The sequence below is a fragment of the Trypanosoma melophagium genome (genome assembly GCF_022059095.1).
Source record: "Trypanosoma melophagium isolate St. Kilda chromosome Unknown ctg7segment1, whole genome shotgun sequence".
Taxonomy (NCBI): domain Eukaryota; phylum Euglenozoa; class Kinetoplastea; order Trypanosomatida; family Trypanosomatidae; genus Trypanosoma; species Trypanosoma melophagium.
The window spans coordinates 262,459-288,293 of record NW_027125191.1 but is presented as its reverse complement, the minus strand read 5'-3'; the positions used below and the strand labels follow the sequence as shown (position 1 = coordinate 288,293).

The window sequence follows — 25,835 nt, the reverse complement described above, 5'->3', positions numbered from 1 at the left end:
CGTGAAGTAAAAAAGATACACAAAGAAGCAATGAGTAAAAAAAAAAAAAGATATACCCTCTTGGATATTTCAAAGAACAACAAAATACGAATATATATATATATATATATATATATATATATATATATATATATATATATATCTATTAAAGATTCCACTTTTTCAGAGACGTCTCTTTTTCTTCTTATTGTTATTGTTTTAATATATTTTATTTCTTTCTCTTTCCATTCCTCTAATTACAAGTACCCAATTCTTCCCTTCCCTATTTATTCCCCTATCCTTCCTCTTTGACTCTCACTTTCACTTTCCCTTTCCTTCCGTTGCGTTCTCTGCTCATTTCTGTGTGCTTTGGGGCCGATCAGTCGCCGTCTGCCTTTCACGCGTGGTCGAAGCGGCGGGGTGTTCCTCCACCCCGATGTCGCCTTTCTCGTCCCCACGCGGACGATGGGCCTCGGCGTTTTTGCCCGCACACAACACCCCGCCGGCACCGTCGTCGTTGGGTGTCCACTCGCCAGTTGCATTTCGCCCTACACTCGCCCGGGGAGCACAGAGGCGCCGTGCACAAAGGCATTGGAGGAGGCACACATAACCGATAATGTCCTCCACGTGGTGCTGCGACTTATGGCAGAGGCGGTGCGGCCAACGTCACCGTGGATGCCGTGGATGAAGGCGTGTCCACGTATGCCAGATCACTTTTTCTATGAAGCAGCCACAACAATGGAGAACACAGAAGCCGCAAAAATGTTTGGATTCGCTTCAAATGTTTCTGATACTTCGACAACCATAGGAGTTTCATTAGGGTGGACCGGCATGTCGCAGCAACTGCGTGATATGAAAGTGTTAGAGCGTTGGGAAGCTGCACAGAAAATTATGCGTAAGTATCCAGAGTACTGGCCAGAGGAACACAGTACACTCTCTCTTTTGTGAGTGTATGGCACAGGTTTTCTCACTTAACTTTCACCGCGAACAAATTGAAGGTCGTGAAGGTCCTTAACTACTACCTGATCTAGATATCATTAATCACTCTTCTACAGGAAATGCAAAATTTGAAATTCGTGGAGGTGGTAGGAAACATGCTATGAATTTTTGTGTCATCACCACACGTGATCTTCGTCGAGGAGAACAAGTATTTTGCTCATATGGAAGAATTGATGCACCAGGATTTACCATTGAATTTCAGTTCGTCACAGCTCCTATACTAAAAGAGGATATGTTGCGCTTTTCTGTAGATGTCATTGCTGAAATGACAGCAACTCTTGCATCTGAGAAGACTTCTTCTTCTTCTAGTTTTTCGCTTATAATGAATTCAGCCACAATTCAACGGCGTGTGGAGTGGCTTTAACGTCTTGGGCTTCTTTATGATGAAGGTTTTTACATTTCTCGTCTAGAAACATCTAATACTAAAGTTGATGATAAATCTAATGGTGATAATGATGATTATGATAGTAAAGCTACGTTATCGGGGACTACTATAAAAGAGATTTGAACTCTGTTTAATGTCTTTTACCTTATGACGGTAGAATCTGCTAAATTTGAAAGCCTTGTTCATTCTATAAATCGTGATTGGCAGGTGGATCGGACGAAACAGGTTGCGGAATTAATTTTGAGAGTTCTTTCAATGCGTGCGGAGGCGGCACGTCTGCGGTTAAAAGCTTCTGAGTCGTATTTTAATCAAGACTCTGATCAAGTGCGTAGAAAATTGTTACAGACAACATTGATGTCAGAAATGGAAATGATACAGCTATTGGAGGAACATGTGAGAAGTGGGAACCATCAGATCTTTTGATCTCTATATCTACCTTATTTTGGAACACAACGAGTAAAATTCTCTTTAATAATAATAATAATAATAATAATAATAATAATTATTATTATTATTATTATTATTAGTATTTTTTTTGTTTTTATTCTCCGTGATAAGTTTTGAAGATTAATTTGTGATTTCTTTTTTTCTTCTTGGAATAGCTAGGGTATTTATGGTTTTCTTTTTTTTTTTTTCTATTTTTTTTCTTGCCTGCATAAAATTTTATGTGTGTTATTCTTATCCTCAAGTGCAACAACGTGCCTGAAGGTAGTTAATTGGTTGATTGGGGGACACTGAAAGTGGTCCTCTTGATCATCATTACTTTCTGGAGGGAGATAGTGTGTGGTTCGTAACGGAATCTAACACAGATAAAAAAATATATTATATATATATATATATATATATATATATATATATATAATATTAGTCTTTTTTTTTATGTGGAATGGGAAAGCTTTTTATCACGGTAAATAAATGTCACTTATTTCGTTCTCCTGAACTTGAAACGGTTAACTTGCGCATACGAATAGTTGTGGATGGGGTCTACAAATTTAGTACAAAAACCAAAAGAGATGGTTTTGCATCTGAATTTGATGAGACATTCACTGTTGGTAATACACATCGTCTGGCTGTAGTTGATGTGCTTGCATTTAACTGTCTCTCATCTGGGAGCAATGAGAAGGAAGAACTTTTAGGTACTTGTCGAGTTTCTGTTGAAAAATTAGTGCAAGGTAAAAAACGAACCCGAAACTTTCCTCTGGCATCAAAGGACAATTCAGGTATAGCAGGAACAGTTAATATTACCTTACAAACAGATGCTCAAGGAGGTGCTTCAATTCCTATTAATGATACTTTAGAGGAGAGATATTTAAATCGTTTAACACGTTTTTTTCTCTGCTGGGATAGGACTCGTTTAAGTGATGTGGATTTACTTTTAGCATCTGTAAGAGACGATCAATCTGTAGAAAGTTTACTGAATGTACCACCTGTAACATCAAGTTTAGCGTCTCAAATATCAAGAGATACATATGCATCCTTTGATGATTTAATGTTGAGTCTTTGCAAGATGTACAAATGTCAGGAGCCTCCAAATTACAAACTTAGTCTTATTGTGGAAGGTTGCGCAAATCTTACGCGACCAGCAATGTATCTTCCATCAAGTGTAGTTGTAGTTATTCGTAGTTCTAGTCAGGAGTTTATAACACCAGTGCGACCTTTTACTGTTAACCCTGTTTGGGGAAAACCAGCTGGATTAGTTGAAATAGATATTGTAGATCCATCTTCTTCTGTTTTAGATGTAATGGTTTATTATTTTCCACTTGCATCAAAAGAAAAGGAAGTTGGTCGTTCTCAAGTTCGAGTTTCTACTCTTATACGAGATCATGCTTCTGCTAGACCAGTATTTATTTTTTCTCAAACAAATGAAATTATACCAGTTTTAACAGGAATGGTTTATTTAACTATGAAACCAATTAATTTTGGTTTAATTCCGATGAAAGTAGCAGAACATATTGACGGATATTATGAACGTTTGACTCGTTTTTTTTATAGGTATGACCCTAGACGAATTCAACAGGTAGATCTTCTTATTCAATCTCGTCTAGATAATTTGTCAGAGTTCATGACTGAATTAGAATATCATTATGGCAGAGAACCAGGTACCATAGAGTTATGGGTATGTGTTCAAGAATTACATTCAATACAACTTGATCCAGTTACAGATCTTAATGATAAAGAAGTAATTGTTATCATAACTATGGGTGATCAAGTAGTACGAACACAACCAAAGAAAGTTTTTGCAAATTCTCGAACATTATTTGGTGATACGTTTGTTTTTGATGTTGCTCGAGAAACGGATATGATTAAATTTCAGGTAATTCGAGCTAATCGTGAAGACATAGTTTACGGACGTGTAGATGTTACATGTTTAAAGATACAACGGGGTGTACATAATAATCGTATGCTTTATTTGGTTGGTGCTGCTGGCACACCTGATGCTTATCTTAGTGGAATGATTGGTATATCACTTTTTAGTGAACAACTTGGACAACCTTATGCTGTAGATGAGACGGCATTACATTTGTACGCTGGACGTTTACGACGATATGTGTATAGACGTGTACCAGAGAAGTTACACCTTGTTAATACTGCCGTAGATACACTTTTTGATATTGAAGGATTTCTAAGAGATGTTTCACGTGAATATGGAGAAGAAGATAAAACATATGCCGTATATTTAACCGTATTAGGATGCCGTCAGCTTCGTACGCGTTTTGGGTTTAGTATGAATGCCTATGTTGCGGCAAAAATGGGTATTGAACGGTATGAAACGCATGTAGTGAAAGACTCCACAGAACCTGATTTTTTTGATTTCTTTGAATTTCAAATAGATCGACTAAATGAAGCTCATTTAACACTTGTGGTAATGGATATGTATGATCTAGGTGCAGATAAGGAAGTAGGTCGTGTGGTCATTCCACTAGGGAATAAGGAATTGGAAGTTCAACATCATGAATGGATTCCACTTGTTAAACCAGATAATTCTAGTCAAGGTATTATTGGTGTTCGGTACGTATTAAAAGATCTTAATCTACGTGATGAAGCACGGACGTATCATAACTCCGATGACACATTACGACAAAATGCGCATGTTGTATCACTTATAATGGAAGGAGGACACGCACGACGAATAAGCATGACTCGACGATCTCGTATTAGTGGATTACGTAATAAACTCGCACGGGTAACGGCCCAGTTTCAATTACCAGGACGTTTTTCACGTAATACTTCTATAGCTTCAAGTGATGCTAGTTCTATACGTACAAGTGAACGAGATTTATTATCACATGAACCATTAAATCTTATGAATGCCAGTATTCACTCTGTTAATGAATTTTGTTTCTTTTCTAAAGCTGGAAGTTCTTCAAGATCTTTAACTCCATCTCCTTCTTTTGTTGGTTCAGAGTCTACGGTGTTAACAAAACGTCCGTTAAAACCTCTAGGAAGAGGTGGCAAATGGTTACATGTACGTTTATTATATTGTGATAACCTTGATGATGCCAAACAAATTCCACCAAATCCATATGTAATGCTTTCTACACTATGTAAATCACATTTTTCAAAAAGAGCTTTTTCTACTATATCTCCTAGATATAATGAGGAATTTATATTTCCTGTGTTTCATCCAAATGAAGATTATATTGCTATTACGGTTGTTACTGATACTCCTTATGGGAAAAAATGCCTTGGACATTGTTTACTTTCTATGAAAAATGTACAAAAAGGAACACCACGAACTCGACATGTATCATTAGTAGTTGCACCAAGTCGTCCAGTTGCAGTACAACGAGGTACAGTTTGTCTTACCCTACTAGGTGAGAACTTTGGTCTGGATTATATGCCATCTGTTAATGCAGAAAGTCGTCTCGCAGAATCATTACAAAAATATCTTGTAAGTCATGCCCCTCGAGAACTTCACCGCTTAGAATGGTTTGTTGGTGAATACTCTCTTAGAGAGAATGAACTGGTAAAAAGTATTCTATCTAAGTATGATGCAAAGAGTGATGAGGAAATACGAGCAAATGTTAAATTAACAATAAAAGCTCTTGAACACTTGTACTATAATAATAAACTTGTTGTGTCTGGTACTTGTTTTGTAAAGATTAAAGAAGGTAAAAAAACTCTCTATTGTACAAGATCTGTACAAGGGGCAAATGGTTTTTTCATATTTCAGGAAGAGTGTATTCTAACTATTTCACACCCGTTAACAAAGACATTACGTGTAGTTATACATATGGAAGGTAGTGGTGCAACACACAAATGTGGAGAATGTGTGTTATCAATAGCAGCTTTACACCAAAATGCAATACAAGAACGAACTCATTTTATTGTAAAAAATGCTGGCCTTCCTTCTGCTATACCTGTAGGTTATTTCACAGTTTCACTTTTAAGTGATAATTTTGGTACCCTTGTTTCACCTCATTTTGAGAGTAATGAATCTCAATATGATCGACTGAGAGATTATTATTATTATTATATACGTGAACAGCTACATACCGTGGATGTTAAATTTAGTACAACACTTAATCTAGAAGAATATATAAAGAAATTAACAGAAAAATATGGTCCAGAACCAGGAAATTATCATCTTCGAGTTAAAGTTATGCGATGTTATTTTCTTTCAGTAGAACCTTCATACCCATATTGTATTGTTCAAGTTGGACTCCTACAGTATAAGACAAATATCGCTTATGGAGAAGGTGAGCATGTTTTTATGGAGTCTTTTGACCTTAAAGTAGGTTTACCAGAAAAGGAGGAAGTACAATTGATAGTCTTTCTAGTTAAACAAGATTCTTCAGTTATTAGTGAGGTTGGTAGAACGGTACTTCCTCTTAAGAGTATAATTCGTGGTGAAGAAACCCAAATTAAACTTCCACTTGTAAATCAAGCAAGCAGTAAAATCGCTTCAATTAATGGCGCCGTTGACGTTTCCTTCTTTACTAATGATTTTGGTATTTCATCAGATAATCATCGAAATAATAATGGAAGTAGTGCCTATGAACGATTAGAGCTTGAAATGGCACGTTTTCCTCCACAGGAAATGCATATGTTACCCAATATTCTTACAGAATCTCAAGGACCTGGTGAATTCATCGTTCCTTCAATAACAGAAAATCGAGTATGTTATTCAAATTTAGCAAATGGAGACCCTGTTCATGTTTTACTACTTGGACTTTATGAATTTCCAGTAGATGAGGTATACATAAAAATCCGAATGAATGGTTCCAAGGCAGTTTTACGAACAGGTATCTTAAAAGATGAAAAAATTCGAAACCTTAGAGAAGGATTTACTCTAGATCCTTCTCTTGATTTAAATGAAACCGTTTTTACAATGAAAATTGCGATAAACAAATTACATGGATCATATCCCTTGTGTTATTGTGATTTTATGCTTGCCCACTTTCCACGAGGACGTATAAGCAAGAAATACCTTCACCTCTTCACCCCCAAAGGTGTACCCATGGGACATCTATGCTTACAGGTAGACATGCCACCTTCCCCCAGTAGATCCCCTGAGCCCCCCTCATTGCCATCCCCGTATGAACTGGAGCGGGTCTCGGAGGATCTTGCCTCGCTGATGCTCAAACACAATCCACAGGATCTGCGCAAACTCGATCTCATGCTCACGCACAACACCGACCTCCGCGGGCTGCACCGCATCCTCCGACAGCAGCTCGCCCCCCGCGTGCAGGCGACGGTGTACTGCATCATTCACGACTTGGCCCTCACCGCCGCCCTGCGGGGGCACCGCCTGGTGGAGGCCGCCGTTCGGGGGGACGTCTCGCGGGGGGCGGAGCGGAAACCGACGACACCCGCCGCCCCTCGCGGAGTCCCCCGCGGCGTGACGGACCGCCCGCTCCGCATCGACTTCGCCCCCGACGGCGGCCCGCTGCTCCTGCGGGTGTTGGGCGACGGCGGGGACGCGGCAGTGGACTGCCGGGTGCGGCTCTCCCTCCGCGCCCTCCTCACCTCGCAACTGTACGATCTGGAAGAGACCGTCACCGTCCCCATCGTGAGGGTGCGGCGGCGGAGAAAGGAGGTACAGGCAGATCTCGCCGGCACCATCACATTCTCCCTCAGGGCACCACTCTTTGAATCCTATCCAAGGACCATACCCCTCTTTGATAACGCCTCCAGACGAGTCAATCGGGCATTTGTACGGTACTATCTTAATAGGATATACTCCCTGCTTAAACACTATGACGCCAACTCCTTGGTGGATATTCACCACATATTCTATGAGAATTACGTCGCAAAAGATACTTGGGCAACGGAAGTTCCAAATTTGCTCTACGCATTAATTGAGCGATGGGGACCGGAGGTGGAGGATTTTCCACTACCACCTCCCGCTGAAGCACCATTGGAAGAAATATCAGATGTTGTACTACATACACCGTAAACAAGAAGATCATCTGATAATTCTTGAGTTTTCATATGTTTTTTTTTTTCGTTTTGTATGTGTTTTTGTGTCTGTCTATCTGTCTATCTTTCTATTAGTGACATTCTACGCATTCGTGTAACTATTTTCAATCTTCGTGCGTTCACGTACGATTCTCTGTAAAAAGTAAAGAACAATCATAACAGCAATACGAATATTGTTGCCATGATGTTCTTCTTTTCTTTTTTTCTTAAACAAGCGTTTCTTTTTTTTTTCTATTATTGTTGTATTTTCTTTTGTTTTTTTTTTTTCGATTTTCAATATTTGTTATATGAAGTTTGCATATGAAGAGCGACCATTTCTCTTAATATTGCATTATGCATGTTTTTTTTTAATTCATTTTTGCAGCTTGTGTGTTGTAAAAAGGAAAGAAAAAATCTTTTACCCCCTTGTGTGTGTGTGTGTTTACGGTTGCATCTTTACCCTCTTTATTCACGTCATTTGTAAGCGACACACCACCTCCACCACCCCCTGATTCATAGTTGTGCGAAGATATTATTGAATATATTATTTTCCTTCAGTTTGTATATGTTTTTTCTTCTTTTTTAGTTTTATTGGTTCTGTTATTGGTGTTCTTGTCGTTTTTTTTTTTTTTGGTTCCGTCCTTTCAATTCTTTGTGTTCTTCCTTTTTTTTCTTCTGTTTTTTGGGTCTTTTTTCTCTTGTTACAGTACGCATTTAGTTTGTTCAGAGTTCTCAAGGAAATTGGAGGGGAGAACAGAAAAAAAGGGCAAATAAATATTAATAGAAAAATAAAGAGAGAGAGAAGAAGAAAGAAGAGGAAAGAGATTGCACTTGTGTGTTTGTGTGTGAAGGAGAATAACAAACCCCGTCCTCTGTAATTCTCTCTTTGGTTTCATAGGCCTTTCTCTGGGAATTTGTATTATTTGCTGCAGCACAGCACTCATCATCGTTATTGGGTCTTTGCGCAAAGATTTGAAATAAGTGTAAAAAAAAAAAAGAAAAGGGAGAGGAAAAAAAAAAATAAAAAGTAAAGGTGGCAAACACGAATTTCAAGGTAACAGTTTACAGTTATACATCCTCGTCTGTTGTTTTGTTTTGTTTTGCTCCACTTGGATCAAAGCACGTGTAACATTAAACCCCGCTACGTGAGGTCCAAATAGGAAAGAAAGAAGAGAAGGCAAAAAGGAAGAAGATAAATAAGGATACATTCCAGCGAAAGAAGGCTCAAAACAAAGCAAAGAAAAAGAAAAAGAATTATAAAAACAAAAAAACAAGCAAAAGTGTTAACTGATATTACCTTATATCATAGTTTGGAAATGAATAGTCGAAATACGTTTCTTCAATCACGTTCGGGAAGTCCCCCGCAGTCACACCGCAGTTCAACAAGAAGATCACAAAACTCACGTCATTTGCGTCCAGAACATGGGAATACTGCGGGAAGAAACCGATCATCTCAACAACGTCATCATTATCATCATGGTTCTCCTCCTTCTTCTTATAACGCCCGATCTTTTTATGAGGATGTTTACAGCAGCAACAAGGATAATTATCCTCCACAATACAACAACCGCAGTCAAAGTAGGCGTTATAATAGTGGTAATAACGGTTATCAGAGCACTCAGCCATTTCAGTACAATGATACATTACCTCCATATGCTGTGGGGTATGCACGACGACCCGACCCTATGTCAGAAGATGAGGATTACTTTACCCCTGGAGGAAAACCTTTAAGTGTACCAAGAAGTGAAACTGGAGGTAAACGCAAAAAGAAAGTACGAGTACGAATAGAAGGTATTAGAAATTTATTGCCTCTTTCTCGTGCTACACAACATCCACCCTCAACTTTTGTTACAGTACAAACCTCTTATGGACGTGGTAAGACTCCCATTATACACAATAACGCTAATCCACCTTTTAATGATGAGTTTGTCTTTGAGGTAACTCATCCTGAGACGGAGGAAATAACTGTGACAGTAGTTGCTGTGACAAGTTCAACGAGGAAAAAACTGGGACAATGCGTTTTTTCAGTAAAAAATATTGTACGTGGTAAAGAAAGACGTCAATGGGTGTCACTTGTACGTCATCCTGGTTCTGAACGTGCATATGATTGTGGATATGTATTAATATCCCTTTACACAGATACCTTTGGATTACGTAATATTCCCCCATCAACTGCAGAGGGAGATTTTCGTGAACGTCTACGTGTTTTACTTCGAATGAACGCTCCTGAAGAACTTCATCGTTTAGAATGGTATGTGGGTGAATGTATGGATGACTATGATGGTGCTTTTTCTGCACTTTGCAAAAAATTTCATAAACCTGGAAGTGATCCAGCTCCATTTGAAATAACTGTGAAATCTGTGGCTAATTTGGTGGATAGGAATGCTTCACCTGTGGTATATGAAACCTGTTATGTAGTAGTTATAGCAGGTCGACACAAGAAGGTAACAAAAATGGTACCATATTGTAGATTAGCAAAAATTAATGAGACATTTAAAATGACTTTAGTAAATCCTAAAGCTGATAATATCTCTCTTGCTGTTTACTCTGCAAAACATAAGATTGGTGAATGTCTTATTTCTTTAAATGGTTTACAACGAGCTGTTCCAAAAGAGCGTACACATTCTATTGTTTGTGCAGCAGGTACAGGAGATGCATGTTACAGTGGTAATATTACCATTGTACTTTATTCTCCAACATATGGTAGTGATCAACCTGTAAATGAAAGAAGTGAAGAAATGAAACGTATTCGTGTACGAAATTATTTATGGAGATATCTTCGAGATGATTTACATCGTTTAGATCCCATTGTAGCATCTATTGATGATATTGATACATTTATGAGCAATTGGGTACGAGAATGTGGACCTGAACCTCATCGAAGTCTTATAAAACTTGGGATTCAACGTTTTCATCTTGACAAAAGAGAAGATACTCCTAGGATATATGGAGTAATTACCAGAATTGGTCCAGAGTTTTGTCGATCATCAGCTGCACGTTATGCACAAGATTTTATCTTCAATAACAATTTTGATATCTCTGTATGCGGTTCTGAGAATGAAGAACTTCTTTTTATTATAGTAGAAGAGAGAGATTCTAATGATACTGAGATTGGGCGTGTTGCGATGTCTCTAAAAAATGTTAAACGTGGTGATGTATTTAAGCGTAGTTTACAAGTATATAAAGATGCATTAACTGCAAATGCGAAACCTGTAGGAATACTTTCTATTGAAGGAGTATCCTTAGAAATTGGATTAATAGAAGAACCGGCATTAAAGAAAGAACAATGTTTTCGTCAACGTGTAGAAGCACTTTTTAATCGTTATGATCCATCACAATTACATCGTGTTGAATATCTTCTTGGTGAAAATATTGGATCAGAAGAACGACTTATTAAACAACTTACTGATACATATGGTCCAGAAACTGGAACAGCACCAATGCGAATTCGTATTTTAAGTATTCGAGATTTTTTACCAATGTGTTCGTGTTATGTTAAAGTTTATTTGGATGATGTTCCAGTACTTCGTACTAAAGATCATTATGCTGCCAGATCTCTTCTATTTGATATTGGTATGAAAAATGAGGCAACCGTTTCACTTGAGAATCCATTACACTCCATGCTTAAATTTAAAATAGCTGAACATAGAAAATTTCGTGCACCACGTGTATTGGGAATGGCTGAAATGAGTCTTCGAAATATGGTAAGAGAGGAACCAAATGTTTGTTGGTTACCTATTATTGATGTGAATAGTAATGAAGAAATAGGTGTTCTAGGAGTAGAACTACAGTCTCATGGATTTGCAAAAGGAACTGTTGTTATTTACGATAATCCACGTAATGGTAGTGGTGGAGATGTTCTAGATGAAGTAACAAGGGATGTAACATCATTAGTTAAAAAATATGCACCCCAGGAACTTGCCCACATACAACCACTTATTGCAGAATCAACTTCTTTAAGAGAAGCTCATAAAGAACTTAGAAGGAAGTTTGCAACTAAACCTGTACAATTTACATTTTATATTCATATTGATAATGTAAATATGACACAAACTGAAGAAAAAAATGCCTTCGATAAAGGTCTTATATCTGTTGGTGCAATTTTTGCTGAAGAGCAAATGCGAACATCAATGAAAACTGAATGGGCTGGAAAAATTGATACTCGGAAATTTTTCCCAGAAATACGTATGGATATTGGTTTTTTAAAAGATACAGAAAGCGTAGCAAATGCACCTATGCTTGAAATTCTTCTTCATGAGAAACCTATGCAGCAAAATGGTGTAACCACTTCTAATGCAGTTAGACGTAGTGTACATGGTATTATGAGTACTCTCTCACAAGAGAAAGAATTAGGGCGTGTTGCCTTATCTTTACGCGCCTTGTTGACGAAGCGAACTTATCAACTTGGGGAAGCTATTACTGTTCCTATTATACGCACTTCTGGTAAATCTATTTCCGCTTCACGTTCAAACTTTGGAGTGATAAGTACAGATGTAAATGCTATTGTAGGTGAGGTAACATTACGTATTACTACTCCTGCATTTGAGGAAATTCCACGACGACTTCAATTTACGCATGCCTCCATGAAACGATTTCATCGTTCATACGTGCGATATTATGAAAAGCGTATTTCCTCCTTCTATCGTGCCTATGATCCGTGGTCTCTGCGGGACTTCCACTTCACTCTCTATGAGCGGGATGTGGCCTCCGCCAAGTGGCCCCTCTCCCTCTACGATTGGCTGGTGGCTTTGATTAAACGGTACGGGCCGGAGCCGAGCACGGCGTTTGGGCCGCCGCCAAAACTCCCCTTCGACCCCGAGGAGGAGGAGGCGGACCGACTCGAGCGGGAGGTGGCCAACAACACCGTCTTCAGCTCCACAGAGGAGGGAGGGTCGGAGATGGCGTCCACAGCACAATCACAGTCACGGCGGAAACGCAAAGAAGGAGGAAGTACCCGAGATTAATCCTAAGAGATTATCTATCTATCTATCTATCTATATATCTATATATATATATATATATATATATATATATATATATATATATATATAATGTTATTGGGGGTATATTATTATTGTTGCCGAGGAATGTGGGAACATGAGGGAGGAATGAAAGGGTGTGTATAGGGAATAGTGAATATTCTGTAGGCGGAGTGATCTTTGTTTTTTTTCTTATTATTATCTTTTTTTCTTTTATATGTAGTTGCATCTTTTTTTTTTCTTTCTTTCATTATTTTGTGTTCTATTGTATAAATATGTATGATTAATTTGCGTATGTATGAGAGGTGTTTTTTTTTCTTTGTATGTGTGTGTGTTCTGTGTGTTTGTCTAAGAAATACAAAAGATGACAACGTGGAGGAACAAAAAAAAAAAATTGTGCAGATATTGCCTGTTATCATTGATATTTAGATAAATATTTCTTTTCTGACACGTATGGGGAATGGAAACGAGCAAAGAGAGGAGGAATTGAGGAGTGTGGTGAAGGAAGAGGATGAATTGGTTTTTATAAAAGAAAAACAAAGGGATCTTTTTTTTTTGTAATTGCTGTTTTTTTTTTCTTTTGTTCTTGCGAGAAACAGAGGAAATGCACATGCCATAGTCGTTATATATACAAGGTATTTATATAGTGATATAAATAATACGTGAAATAAGGAAGAAAAAAAGCAAAAAGTTCTGGAGAAGTGTGTTTCTGTACGGGAGAATATTTTCCGACAAATCGATATTATTCTGCTAACGTTCCACATTGTACATTGTAGGGAAGTCCATATTCTCTTTTTTTTTCTTTCGTCAACTGTTTTTTGTTTTTGTCTTTTCTTTTAACCTTTAAGTGTTTTCTTCAATATTTCATCGAACTCTTCTGTTTTTTTCTTTTTTCTTGTATTCCTTGTATGTTGTTGGTACTGTACTGTTTCTTAAGCTGTACGCATAGGTTGTTTTCATTTTTATTACTCTTGAGTTCTTGATATTACTCTTGCTACTCTAGACATTTCATTCACGTTACCACTCTATTAGTTTGTTTGAGTGTTAGTACCTTTTTTAAAGAATTGAAGGGAAAGGGAAATTATTTAGATCGATAAGGTGCTGCGGTAAACGTCAATTTAGTTTTGACGTTCAGACACTTAATCTTTCTACTATATTTTTTCTATTCTTTTTCACTTCTTTCATCCATGCATTTCTTCATTTTTCTCGTTTTCTTTTTCCCTCTCTTATGATGGAACAACAATTGACTCCAATTATCTTTTCTGTGGACATTCCATCTTTTTTGAATGCATGACTTGTGCATGTATGACCATATATATATTTTTTTTCATTTCCCTTTTTATTTCTTTTATTTTTCTTCCTCGTTCTTCGCTGTTCCAAAATATGCTCACCTCACTCATTCATTCCCCTCTACCACTCTCAGTTGTCTCAATATCCCTTTCCAGATGAATGTACATATATATATATATATCCCTTGCTCCATCTATTTCTTTCTTTTTCTTTCTTTCTTTCTTTCTCTCTCTCTCTCTCTATATATATATATATAACTCAAAGCATATTAGTTACTGTGGAAATTATGGAGCGAAGCCGCACTCAGCGGACAACTTCAGGTGCATCTGTCGGCCCTGCGAGTCGCACCGCCTCTGCACGTCGCTACAGCCACGTCCGCTCCGTCGTGAAGGACTTAATTGATGAAAAAATTACACCGCTGGAGGCCCAATACAGCCGCTCAGTCCTGCGCCAGCAGCCGGAGGGTCGAAGTTCCTTCTCCGTCACCCGCGGACAGTCGTGTGATGTGCGGGGCGACAGCCGGGGACGCGAGAGTCCCATCACTCCGCGGAGAAATATTTCTGCTGCCTTGACGGGAGGAAAGCGGGTGGACTCCCCGACGCCGATTTCATCATTGCTCACATCCCCACGTGTGGTTTCACGTGAAGGCGGCACCAATAAACAGACGAGAGAATACACACCACTTGGTACCGCTAGAAGAACATATAGGGTAGTATCAACGTCTTACTCGCGTAATATTTCCCAATACGCATGTGTTTCACAAATTGTGGAAAACTTGGAAAATGCTGTTGTACCTTATAATCATGTCCCACGATGTGCACAGGAGATTCCTGAACGGTACAAGTATCAACCACCACTACCTCCTTCAAAGGATGCATCTGTGGAACGAAAGAGACCAAAGTGGTGTTCAACACCTTCTAGAGCTGGCACCCCATTTGCGCGTACAAATAGTATACCTGCTATTAGAAGAGTGGGTAGTACAGGACGTACATCTTTAGCTACTGGACTTTCTAGACAACACACTGCAAACAGTGCTCGTAGTGTTGGTAACTCTGAAAGAAAAAGAAGCTTATTAACATCTACCTCTCAAAAAAATGGTGCTCCTGAAACACGTGAATCTCATTCAGCTAAGGAAAGGAAAGACTCTCTTGACTCAAAACGTTCCCAATCTGGCGTACGAGGCGGAAAGCAAAAAAGCAAAGAAGAAAAAGAGGTTATTTCTTTTCAACCACTTCAAGGAATTGACCGGGTTTTGTTATTTGATACAGAACCCCCAAAACTCGTTGTGTAGAAATCATGTTCACTTTTTTTTATCATGTTTTTACATATATATATATATATATATATGACTTTTGCTGAGAATTGGTCTCTTGTTGCCTTATCTGTTTTTTTCTTTTCTATTATTTTTTTCTTCTTCTATGGTAAAACATATAGGTTGATAATGCCTTTTTGTTTCGCTTTTTCTTTTCATGCCTTTTATTGCTTTCTTTCCCTCTCTTCTCCCACTCTTATTTTGCTGATACCCTATTATTACCATTATTACTGATTTTCTTTTTAAATACAGTTGTGCCTAGAGCACTAGTTAATTAGATAGAGTATTGCTGTCCCGTATTTCCCACGAGATGTGGGATGGACCCTTGCGGGAATGTGTACCTTTTGCCTCACCAGCGAGAGGCGTGAGTCACAGCCACGTACCGTTCACTCTACAATCTTACTGTCCCTCTCCGTGGGAACAAAATATCGGTGTAGAGGATGAGCGAAACGTCTATGCGGACAACAGCCGTAGTGGCAATAAGAATAGAATGGGTAATGGTAATAAGAGGCGTTGTGGTGGGAATCGAGATTATGGTGGTGCATCCTTTCCATTAGCACGCCCGCTTTCTTTCCCTGTTTCTGCCATCACTAATGAAGAGGATGGAGTTTTTGTACAACATACTCCATTCTTTCCAGGGGATGCGGAATATGTGGAGAAGAGTGGGATGGAGGAATATCAGGAATTAAGTCAATGTCTCCCACCGAACAGTCAACATTGTTTGCCGGAGGAAAGTGAATGTAGTCAACGAAGTACAATGAGTTGTCGAACACAGACAGCTGTAATGACGAGGGTACAGCTTAGTGATCCAGGTGCACCTAAGAAGAGCCGTGCTCTAAGTTACTTCTGTAATGAAATGGATGAGTCTTGTGTCCCCAATGCAAAGATGATGTGTCAACATTTTGTTGATGCCTTGCATGGAAATAATAATAATAATAATAATAATAATAATAATAATAATAACAGTATTTCCTTGCCATGCGAGTCTTCTATTCTTTCTCATATTACACCACTTGAAGAGGTTGATGAGTCCGTAGATCTTGCTAATCATATGTCACGTTTAATTGTTGCAGCATCTCCAACTCAGAAGCGATTAGTCTTTTCTGGAGCCTTTGATGATTCAAATAGTATGGTAAAAGAAAGAGAAGGTAAACGGAAGATTTCTCGCCCTGTCGATAATGTGCAACAACAACAGCAGTCTCGACGAGGCAAACGTTTTCTCGAAGAATTGGATGCTAATTGTGATTCCAGTGCAATTTCTCCAAGATATTCACCAACAAATGAAGTCAATCGCAAATGTAGACGTGTTGATGGTGGTGGTAGGGCAAAAAGTAGTAGTTGTCACAGGGACAACAATAATGGCTGTAAGATGATCGATGACATTTGTTTGATGAAAAATTAAAATGAGGGAAAGTTTAAACGCATTGGTGAGCTAGTACCGCTCTCCGTCATACTTGAAAAAGAAAAAAAAAAGCGAAATAAAATGTACCATCACACTCCTTTTTTACACTTGGATGGAAAAGGAATTTTATTCACTAGAAATAGAATCGAAGGAAATTTACGTGTTCACTTGTGTATTAAGATACATTTTTTTTCCCCCCTTTGTTCTTATCTTCACTGTACACCTTAAGCGTGTTTTTTTTTTTGTTCTTTTGACATTAGACGCACTCTTTCGTTCTTGTACCTCCTTCTCTCATTATGTCTCCTCCTCACGATTATCGCTATAAGATGCATAATACGTGAGCGTGAGCATGAGTGAAGATTTACATATTATATATACATATACATATTATGGAGACATTTACGTATAACTATATACGAGCAGATGCATGTATATAAATGTGTGTACGGAAAATGATAAGTTATTACTTTCTCTATTTCCCCTGATAGAGTACTTTGGACCAATGTGTGTATCTTCTTTTTCCCCTTCTGAAGTATAAGTATCTCTATTTTCATATATATTGGTTCTTTTCTTTTTTCTTTTTCTTTCTGTTTTATTTTATTTTTGAATGACTAACCTGAGTTACCACCACCACTACAATAACAAAAGAAAGAGGTAAACGCCATTTAATTATATCTATATCTATATATATACACACAAACACACTGATCGTCACGACATCATCAATAGAAGAGGAAGAAAACAATAATGGCAGCAACAACGGCAGCTATATCAGCCACCAGTAGCACAAATAATCCCGTCAGTACGTACTTTCTTCAGAAAATTCATGAATTACGTTCTCAAGAGAAACGATTGCATGATAATTACTTGCGTCTGGAGGCTCAGAGGAATGAACTCAACAGACGTGTACGTCACCTTAAAGAGGAGGTGCAAATGTTGCTTGAAAGTGGATCCGTCGTTGCAGACGTTGTTGAGATAATGGAAAAGGGAAAAGTACTCGTAAACCTCAGTTCTGGTCAAGGAAAGATGATAGTGGATGTAGACAAAACCATTAACATTTCTGATCTCTCCCGTAATACTCGTGTGGCACTCCGCAACTCCACCTACGCCATTCACTACATCCTTCCCACTAAAATTGATCCACTGGTGTCTCTGATGAAGGTGGAGAAGGCGGGTAGCGACTCTACCTATGATGAGATTGGTGGACTCTCACGGCAGGTTAAAGAGATTAAGGAGGTGATTGAACTGCCGGTGAAACACCCGGAACTCTTTGAGGCACTCGGTATTGCGCAGCCAAAAGGTGTACTTCTTTATGGTCCGCCGGGCACAGGGAAGACACTTCTCGCCAGGGCTGTTGCCCATCACACAGACTGTACGTTTATTCGAGTCAGTGGGGCGGAGTTGGTGCAGAAGTACATTGGTGAGGGCGCACGATTAGTGCGAGAACTCTTCGTGATGGCTCGTGAACACAGTCCATCTATTATTTTTATGGATGAGATTGACTCTATTGGGTCTACGCGATTGGAAAATAAGGGGCGCAGCGGGGATAGTGAAGTGCAGCGTACGATGCTAGAGTTACTCAATCAACTGGATGGTTTTGAATCTACACAATCTATCAAAGTTATTATGGCAACCAATCGTATGGATATTTTGGATGAGGCGTTATTACGTCCTGGTCGAATTGACCGAAAAATTGAGTTTCCCGCACCTGATGAGGCGGCTCGGTTTGAAATTCTTAAAATTCATTCACGAAAAATGAATCTTACGCGTGGTATTAACCTAAAGAGTATTGCAGAGAAGACGAATCACTGCTCTGGTGCTGAAATTAAAGCGGTTTGTACAGAGGCGGGAATGTTTGCTCTGCGAGAACGCCGAGTACACATTACACAAGAAGACTTTGAGCTTGCGGTCGCAAAGGTTATGCATAAGGATCAAGACAAGAGTGTCTCATTGAAGAAGATGTGGAAATGAGAGAAAAAAAGAAAAGAGGAAACCAGAAAAAAAAAAACAAGAGCTGAAAGCAACAGAAAAAGAAAAAAAATATGTGTGAAGGTGTTTATGAGTTTGAGTATATATATATATATATATATATATATATATATATATATATATATATGAATGGAGTGAAGGAAAGGATTGTGTCTATTGCATTCACCTTATCTTCCCTATTTTTTTATTATTATCTTTGTTCCCTCTTTCTCCGTCTCTCTCTCTCTCTATCTCTATCTCTCCGTTATTACGACGAATAATACTTGAAACCCCACCTCTTACGTTATATATATATATATATATATATTTGGTTATATTCAGGGTATACGTGAAACGATAACGGATTAAAACTTAATTGTACCCTCATATTTTTATATTTGCAAATACACACACTCACAGTCACACACAGCGTGAGGGACAAACGCACACACACAAAAAAAAGAAAGACTACAACGCGGAGTTTTATATCAAAAGAGGTGCAAGCGATCTTACTTTCCCGATCAAAAGAAGAATCAGAAAGAAAAAAAAGAAGGCAAAAGGTGGAAGAAAAAAAAAATCAACAACAACAGAAAGAAAAAACGAGGGAGAGAGATAAAGGGAGGAAACCAAAAAGCAAAAAACAGCGAAAAAAATCAAAAGTAGTTGTATAAAATGCCATTGGCAGGTAATGAAACTGCGACGTCAACACATGAAGAAGTATCTGCAAAGGAATTGAAAACTGCTCTACAAACCTACCGTCTAAGCAAGAATGAGACATCATATCAACGTCTAATTGATGCCCTTGAGGCTATCTGTTCTTCTCTCTGCTTTGGGGATGAAATTTTTATTCGGCGACTCAATGTAGATCGCTATGCAGCTGTATTAGTCTTAACACTCACAACTACTTCCACCGTAGATGATGGGAGACTGCGAACTCTCACTGTTCAAGCACTTGCACTTTTGGCTGATCTCGTACCGCGTGGGGGTTTGGCTATCGCATCGGCAAAAGGTATACAACCACTACTACGTCTTGTGCAGGAGGCAAAACCTGATGGAAATGAATCACTTTTAGAGGAATTACTGAAGTGTATTAGTCACGTTGCCCTGGATGCACATAGTCAAATGATACGTGAACATGCTTTTGCGATACTTACTGTTGTTGAGACTAATTTAAATTCACACCATTTACGTATGAGTAGTTTGAAGTGCTTCTCTCATTTACTTGCTTCCGCGAAAAAAGAGGAATGGAATACATATTTAGCTAAACCATGCAATATGCTTTTCACAAGGTTTCGTAATAAAGTTTATGAACTTTTAAAGGATGGGGTAGGAGTGGGAGGAGTAGATTCTATGGAGCGATTACCGAAGGAAAATGAATTATATCTTTTGCGTTTGATAGAGTGTGTTGCGTTTGTATTCGATCGATTATTGCGTTCAAAAGATATTATTCGTAAACACATGAATCTTGTAGAAAAAGCTGTTTCAACGCTTGTTATTGTTTTGAAACGGACATCATCTTTAGGTTCACAAGGTGTAGTTTTTCGTGATGCTGTTTCCTCACCCTTACTTACCCTTTTTCTTACGGATACTTCTTTGGGGATTAAACTATTTCTAAAGTACAATGTAGTACAAACAATTTGTGGTATCCTTACTACAGTCTTGGAATATAGGATGAAACGACTTCCACACAATGGTGTAGGTCTTGCTGAAGCTCTTTTGGGAAATGATGTTAGTGCTATTCCTTGTATTGCTGAGGAGCAACAAGTTATTCCTTTTCTTGAATTTTTATTAGTATTTATTCCTTCAGCGTTAGGAGCTCGTGATAGTGATTACTATATTACGGTTCCTCATTATGTATGGGAATGGGAAGATGATTTTCATAATAGGAGTGATTGTAGCGAAAGCCTTAGTAAACAATTAGAACGTGAATATGAAAGGCAACAAAAACTTTTATCTTTTGTACCATATGAATTACATCTTTCCTCACGTACAATTAAGGTTGATTTTGAGAATATGCAGTATATGAGTAATGAATATGTTTCTTATCCTCATACTATTTATCGTCATCCTATTCTTGTTGGTTATGTGCACCGACGGGTTATGCGATGTACGTGTACAGATAACACTTTTCCATTTACTTCCTCCGCATATGCACTGGATAAACAACGAACTGCTTCCTTTAGAGGTCATTCCAAGTGGAGAAGTAATAATAATAATAATAGTAATAATAATAATAATAATAATAATAATAATAATAATAATAATAATAATAATAATAATAATAATAATAATAATAATAATAATAATAATAATAATAATAATAATAATAATAATAATAATATTAATAATAATAATAATAATAATAATAATAGTAATAATAATAATAATAATAATAGACTCATGGATGGTAATGTAAATTCAGGAATTACACCAACAACAACGGCAGCAGCAGCAGGAGTAATGGGAGGAGTAGGAGGAGTTTCAGTAGGAAATGAAATGGATAATAATGAGGAATATTTTTCACGAAATAGACGTATATCCATTAATACGGTTCCATTAGGTGCAGTGAATAGTTTAAATTATGCATATGCAATGGATGGAGAACGTTTAGTGGAAGGAGGTTCCTGTTGTTGTGATAAAATGTATATTCGATGGTGTAATAAACGAAAAAATAAATCCCGTGAAAAGAAATTACAATCTTTGAATGATCGAAAAGGTTATGAGGCTTTTAGTCGTGAGGCACTTCGTGATATCCGAGAAGAATCTTTACGTGGATCATATACTCGTTCTCAATTTCTACAAGGAACAATGATTCAAGTATTGTTATCATGGTGTTTGCCAGCTCTAGTGACAGTAATAAAAAGAAGTGTGAGTCCCATTATTGCACGACATTCTTCTATTTTAATTCTACGAAGTGTAGACCTTATAGCTGAATACCTTCGAGTTGGCCATAAAAATTTTCATAATGAATCTCAACGAGAAATTTATGATAAACTTGTAGCATTAACCCCTCAGCTTGGAACTGTACTTTCATACCTCGCTACTACAAGTAGTTCACTTACGTCATTGACAACAAGTGTATATCCTTTTAGAGAATATAAATGCGATAATCTTTTTTTGCGTGGATTGGTATCTTTAGGATTAAAAATAAATTCTCGAGTACCAGCTATGAGTTTAACCTGTGAAACTCAAATGAATGCATTTAGTACATATTTACTTCTTTATCACCTACTTCAGGGTAAAGTAAAAATATTTACAGATGCTCAACAACTTCTTGTATCTCAAAGACTTGAAGCACTTATTGGACCAGTTAGTCGACATCAATCAACACTTCGTGCTGCATTATATGGTAGTACAGGAGTAGTTCCCTGTCCTTTTCATAGTACAACAGAAGTAGTAGAAGCGGTACATTTTAGAATGTCTGAACAAGTTTATATACTCCTAAGAGAAGAAATTGAAAAAAGACTTCGAAATACATTAAATCTTTCTGGAGAAGTTTTATCAGCATCTTTAGGTCCTATGGGTTCAAGAAGTGCTTCTTCAAACCCTCTGGAAGGAAAATCGATACAGAGTACATCTACTTGTATTAGTCAATCTATCATAGATGATATTAATGCTCGTGCTGATACCTATGTGGATTATTCATCAGGTATACAGAAAATACTTGCTATTTCTGATTATATGAAAGAAAATGGAAAAGATCTTTCTTCTTTTGTATATGGAAATACAGAGTTTATAGCTAATTTAGCTGAAACTCTTCATAATAGTTCTATATCTAATAATATGTTGGATGCAAAATCTAAAGAGGCCTTTATAAGTGTAAGGGAAGCTCTCGAATGTGTAATTAATGAGCGCACTGGTCTTGTTAATCTTGAATTAGCTTCTGAGATTGAAAGACAACCTTCAAGATTTTCTCGTCGATTTCGTCGTAGTAAAGTTATGATGACTGTGTCAGGTCGTATGTGGACTCCTCTCAATATAAAGTTAGAACAGATAAATATGGAGGTTCATAAAGGAAAACCTTTACTACCTTCCTCACGGAATTTATTCATTTCTGGGAGGAAATATACCATATTAAGTTGTGAAGTGGAACAAAACATTTTTAGTGTTCTTCCTACTACACCTTTAAATTATATTGCCAAATACATTCTTTTTCAGCTACAACAACAATATGCTGCCGGATCTGATAAACAGCATTCACAAAATTTATTAAGACGAAGACTTTTAAGTTCAGAAGACAATGATTTGGAAGGCTTTTATAATATGGGTCGATTAATTATTTCTGAACTTGAAGTTAGAGAAACTGAGGATGAAATTAGCCCTTCATTTCCTTCTATTTCTAGAATGGCAGCAGTAGTTATGGAAACTTCAGAACAGATAAATTCCCCTTTGAGACTTGTACCGTTTTCTTTACAGGTAGAAGATTCAGAATGTGAACGTATTCTTACTGTAGTATCAACTACAGTTCCTGCACCTGGACAAACATCATATTTTACTCAAGGATCAAACGCAACAAGTGATAAGGTAATATTAGACCAAGTGAATAACAATTCATCTTGTGCCGTAACAGTGGATAATATCATATTTTTGTGTAATGGCGAACCTGTTACAGATTTATCAACTTCTATATTGGAATTGTGCTGTCATTCTTCTCCGGCATTATCAGCTGAGCTTGCGGCTATAGAAGAAGTTGATGTAAGTTGTGGAGAAGAATCATCCCAGGCAATGCAACGTATATTGACGTTATGTTCTAGTATGCATAGTATTAAGTATGTCGTAGTAAAAGAGCCTCTTATGTGGGATGGAAACGAGGAAGAAAAAACGGATAAAAAAAAGGAAAAACAAGAACAAGAAGGGGGAATATGGGAACATACATATTGTTATCCCAAAGATATCTTTGGTCGCCTTTTTAAATTTACAGGAATTCAGTATTCTTTGAGAGCTGCAGCACAACTTCTTAATGAAATTTGGCGTATTTTACATATTGCAGACATTAAACTCCCTCATGAAGAAGGACGTCTTTGTAGTGCTCTTATTCATGGATTTTATAACCATCTAAGTGCCTTCATGTTACCACCGCTTGGCTTTCCCGTTCTTTGGACATGCTTGAACGGTCAAACAGATCAACACTTGGCAGGATATATTCTTTGGTCCTATCCTCAAGTTTTTAGCTTTAATATTAGGCGAACGTTACTACATTTATTGCTTTCAGTACGTCGTGTTCCAACTCCTGCACTTATTCTATTAAAAGAGGCTGTACAAAGAAGAGGTTGTGTAATTCCACTACATGGATTAGAATGGGTTACACCTGATATAAACATGGGTGGTACAAAAAAGGTAATTGTACGACGTGATGATATTCTGGAAAATGGGGCAAAGGTATTGCGTGGTTATGCCATGTGTCCTTTACCGTTAAGTGTAGAATTTGAGAATGAAAATGGTGTTGGTGCTGGTCCTGCTATAGAATTTTATAATTTATTATCTGCCAAACTACAAGAAGAGGGTCTTCAAATGTGGCAAATGGAGGAGTACATAGATTCCTCTGGTGATACGGCTCGTCGTGTACAACTTCCTCTTTTCCCTGCTGCCTCTCAGACGATGATGTCTTTATCCTATTTTGAGCTTCTTGGATTGCTGGTGGGTCGTGTATTAATGGAGGGGCGGGTGGTGGATCTCCCCCTCCACCCCTGCTTTATCCGCGGCATCCTCGGCCAGCTGGACGAGAACCGACTCGCCGAGATTGACCCGCAGCTCGACCGGCAGCTCCACTCACTGGCGTCCCTCCCCCCGGTGGAGTTGGCGGCCTCCGGTCTTTTCTTTGAGGTGCCGGGCAGCGGCGTCGAGTTGTGCCGCGGCGGCGTCCACACGCCTGTCGTGGCGGCCAACGTGGCGGCGTACGCCCGCGAGGTGCGGCGGCATTTCTGCGTGCAGCGGCTGATCGGCCCGCTGCGGCACTTTCTGCAAGGCCTGCGCTACGCCGTCGTCCCCCACCACCTCCGCCTCTTCACCGCCGCGGAGCTGCAGCTGCTGATCGCCGGGCCGGACGGACTCGTCTGGCCGCAGCCGGGGGACCTTGCCCGCGACCTTACCCCCGCCCACGGCTACGACAGCCGATCTCCCGTCTTTCAAGCCCTGCAGGATGTCGTTGGGGCATGGGACGCAAAGATGCAGCGGGCTTTTCTGCGCTTTGTCACCGGTTCCACACGCATACCACTGGGGGGACTACAACCCCCCATCACCGTCGTGCGTCGGGCGGTGGGATTAGGGGAGGAATGGTATGGGGAGAGTACATCACTGATGCGACTGGAGGAGGGGGATACGGTGCAGATGAAGCGGCAACATCAAATAATGATGGACCAATCTCTGCCAACGGTAAATACATGCGTTCACTATCTCAAGCTGCCAAGCTACAGTTCAAAGGATATATTAGAGGAAAAACTACGGAAGGCGGTGTTGGAAGGACAGGAGTGCTTCTTGTTGACCTGAGAAGTAACAGGTTTGCTCTTTTGGCCTTCAGAAAGCAGCAGTAAAGAAATAATGAAGAGGAAGAGGGGGTTGACTAGGTGAAGAAAAGCGGAAGTTAAAGGCGAGAAAAGAAAAAAGTTGTGGTTAGGAATAAGTGAATATTTTCATTTTTTGAGTGAGAAGTATCCATGTATATATATATATACATATACATATATACATACTCCCTTTTTGTTTTGTACGGGGGATGGGGGGATTTGTACGAGGTTCTTCCTGTTATCTTTTTTTATTCTTTGTTCCTTACGTTGAGAATTATTTGCCATAGGATTTTCGATCTTGTGAATGGTTACAATGTACGTTCCGTCGGCTGTTTTTTCTTTTTTTTTTATTTGGTTCTCATGGGACTTCTTCAACGTTTTTTCCATTTTTCCTCTTTTGCGCTATTGTTCTCTTTGACGATCCTTTTTTTTTGTTGTTTTTCTCTTACATTTTTTTCTCTTGTTGTTATTCTTATTTATTTTTCACTTGGTATATGTGATGGGAAGCTGATGAGAGGAGAGAACTACCGATGAGGTTTTGGACGAAACACAGAAGAATAAGTGCAACACGGAAAGAAGGAAACGCAAAAAAAAAAATAAATGTGAGTGTTACCAC

General features: G+C 38.5%; 8 protein-coding genes across 8 annotated transcripts; all 8 read left to right on the top strand.

Moving 5' to 3' along the window:
• Window positions 1-444: 444 nt before the first annotated feature.
• On the top strand, window positions 445-1,342 carry LSM04_004596 (SET domain; the record flags this gene model as incomplete). Its single annotated transcript, XM_067333936.1, has 2 exons — window positions 445-907; window positions 1,011-1,342. 2 exons carry the CDS (start codon window positions 445-447, stop codon window positions 1,340-1,342), a joined length of 795 nt encoding a protein of 264 aa, XP_067186342.1.
• Window positions 1,343-1,510: 168 nt separating this feature from the next.
• On the top strand, window positions 1,511-1,786 carry LSM04_002881 (uncharacterized protein; the record flags this gene model as incomplete). The annotated part of the gene is made up of 1 exon (XM_067333935.1): window positions 1,511-1,786. One exon carries the CDS (start codon window positions 1,511-1,513, stop codon window positions 1,784-1,786), a length of 276 nt encoding a protein of 91 aa, XP_067186273.1.
• A 463-nt stretch (window positions 1,787-2,249) lies between these two features.
• LSM04_009637 (C2 domain) lies at window positions 2,250-7,763 on the top strand (the record flags this gene model as incomplete). Its single annotated transcript, XM_067333934.1, has 1 exon — window positions 2,250-7,763. The coding sequence occupies one exon, from the start codon at window positions 2,250-2,252 to the stop codon at window positions 7,761-7,763; it is 5,514 nt and encodes a 1,837-aa protein (XP_067186515.1).
• Window positions 7,764-9,081: 1,318 nt separating this feature from the next.
• Window positions 9,082-12,729, top strand: LSM04_002511 (C2 domain; the record flags this gene model as incomplete). Its single annotated transcript, XM_067333933.1, has 1 exon — window positions 9,082-12,729. The coding sequence occupies one exon, from the start codon at window positions 9,082-9,084 to the stop codon at window positions 12,727-12,729; it is 3,648 nt and encodes a 1,215-aa protein (XP_067186258.1).
• Window positions 12,730-14,320: 1,591 nt separating this feature from the next.
• On the top strand, window positions 14,321-15,325 carry LSM04_004546 (uncharacterized protein; the record flags this gene model as incomplete). Its single annotated transcript, XM_067333932.1, has 1 exon — window positions 14,321-15,325. The coding sequence occupies one exon, from the start codon at window positions 14,321-14,323 to the stop codon at window positions 15,323-15,325; it is 1,005 nt and encodes a 334-aa protein (XP_067186339.1).
• A 331-nt stretch (window positions 15,326-15,656) lies between these two features.
• On the top strand, window positions 15,657-16,748 carry LSM04_008732 (uncharacterized protein; the record flags this gene model as incomplete). The annotated part of the gene is made up of 1 exon (XM_067333931.1): window positions 15,657-16,748. One exon carries the CDS (start codon window positions 15,657-15,659, stop codon window positions 16,746-16,748), a length of 1,092 nt encoding a protein of 363 aa, XP_067186480.1.
• A 747-nt stretch (window positions 16,749-17,495) lies between these two features.
• LSM04_007478 (AAA ATPase) lies at window positions 17,496-18,719 on the top strand (the record flags this gene model as incomplete). The annotated part of the gene is made up of 1 exon (XM_067333930.1): window positions 17,496-18,719. The coding sequence occupies one exon, from the start codon at window positions 17,496-17,498 to the stop codon at window positions 18,717-18,719; it is 1,224 nt and encodes a 407-aa protein (XP_067186444.1).
• A 669-nt stretch (window positions 18,720-19,388) lies between these two features.
• LSM04_005288 (HECT domain) lies at window positions 19,389-25,202 on the top strand (the record flags this gene model as incomplete). The annotated part of the gene is made up of 2 exons (XM_067333926.1): window positions 19,389-20,937; window positions 21,139-25,202. 2 exons carry the CDS (start codon window positions 19,389-19,391, stop codon window positions 25,200-25,202), a joined length of 5,613 nt encoding a protein of 1,870 aa, XP_067186364.1.
• Between the last annotated feature and the right edge of the window lie 633 nt (window positions 25,203-25,835).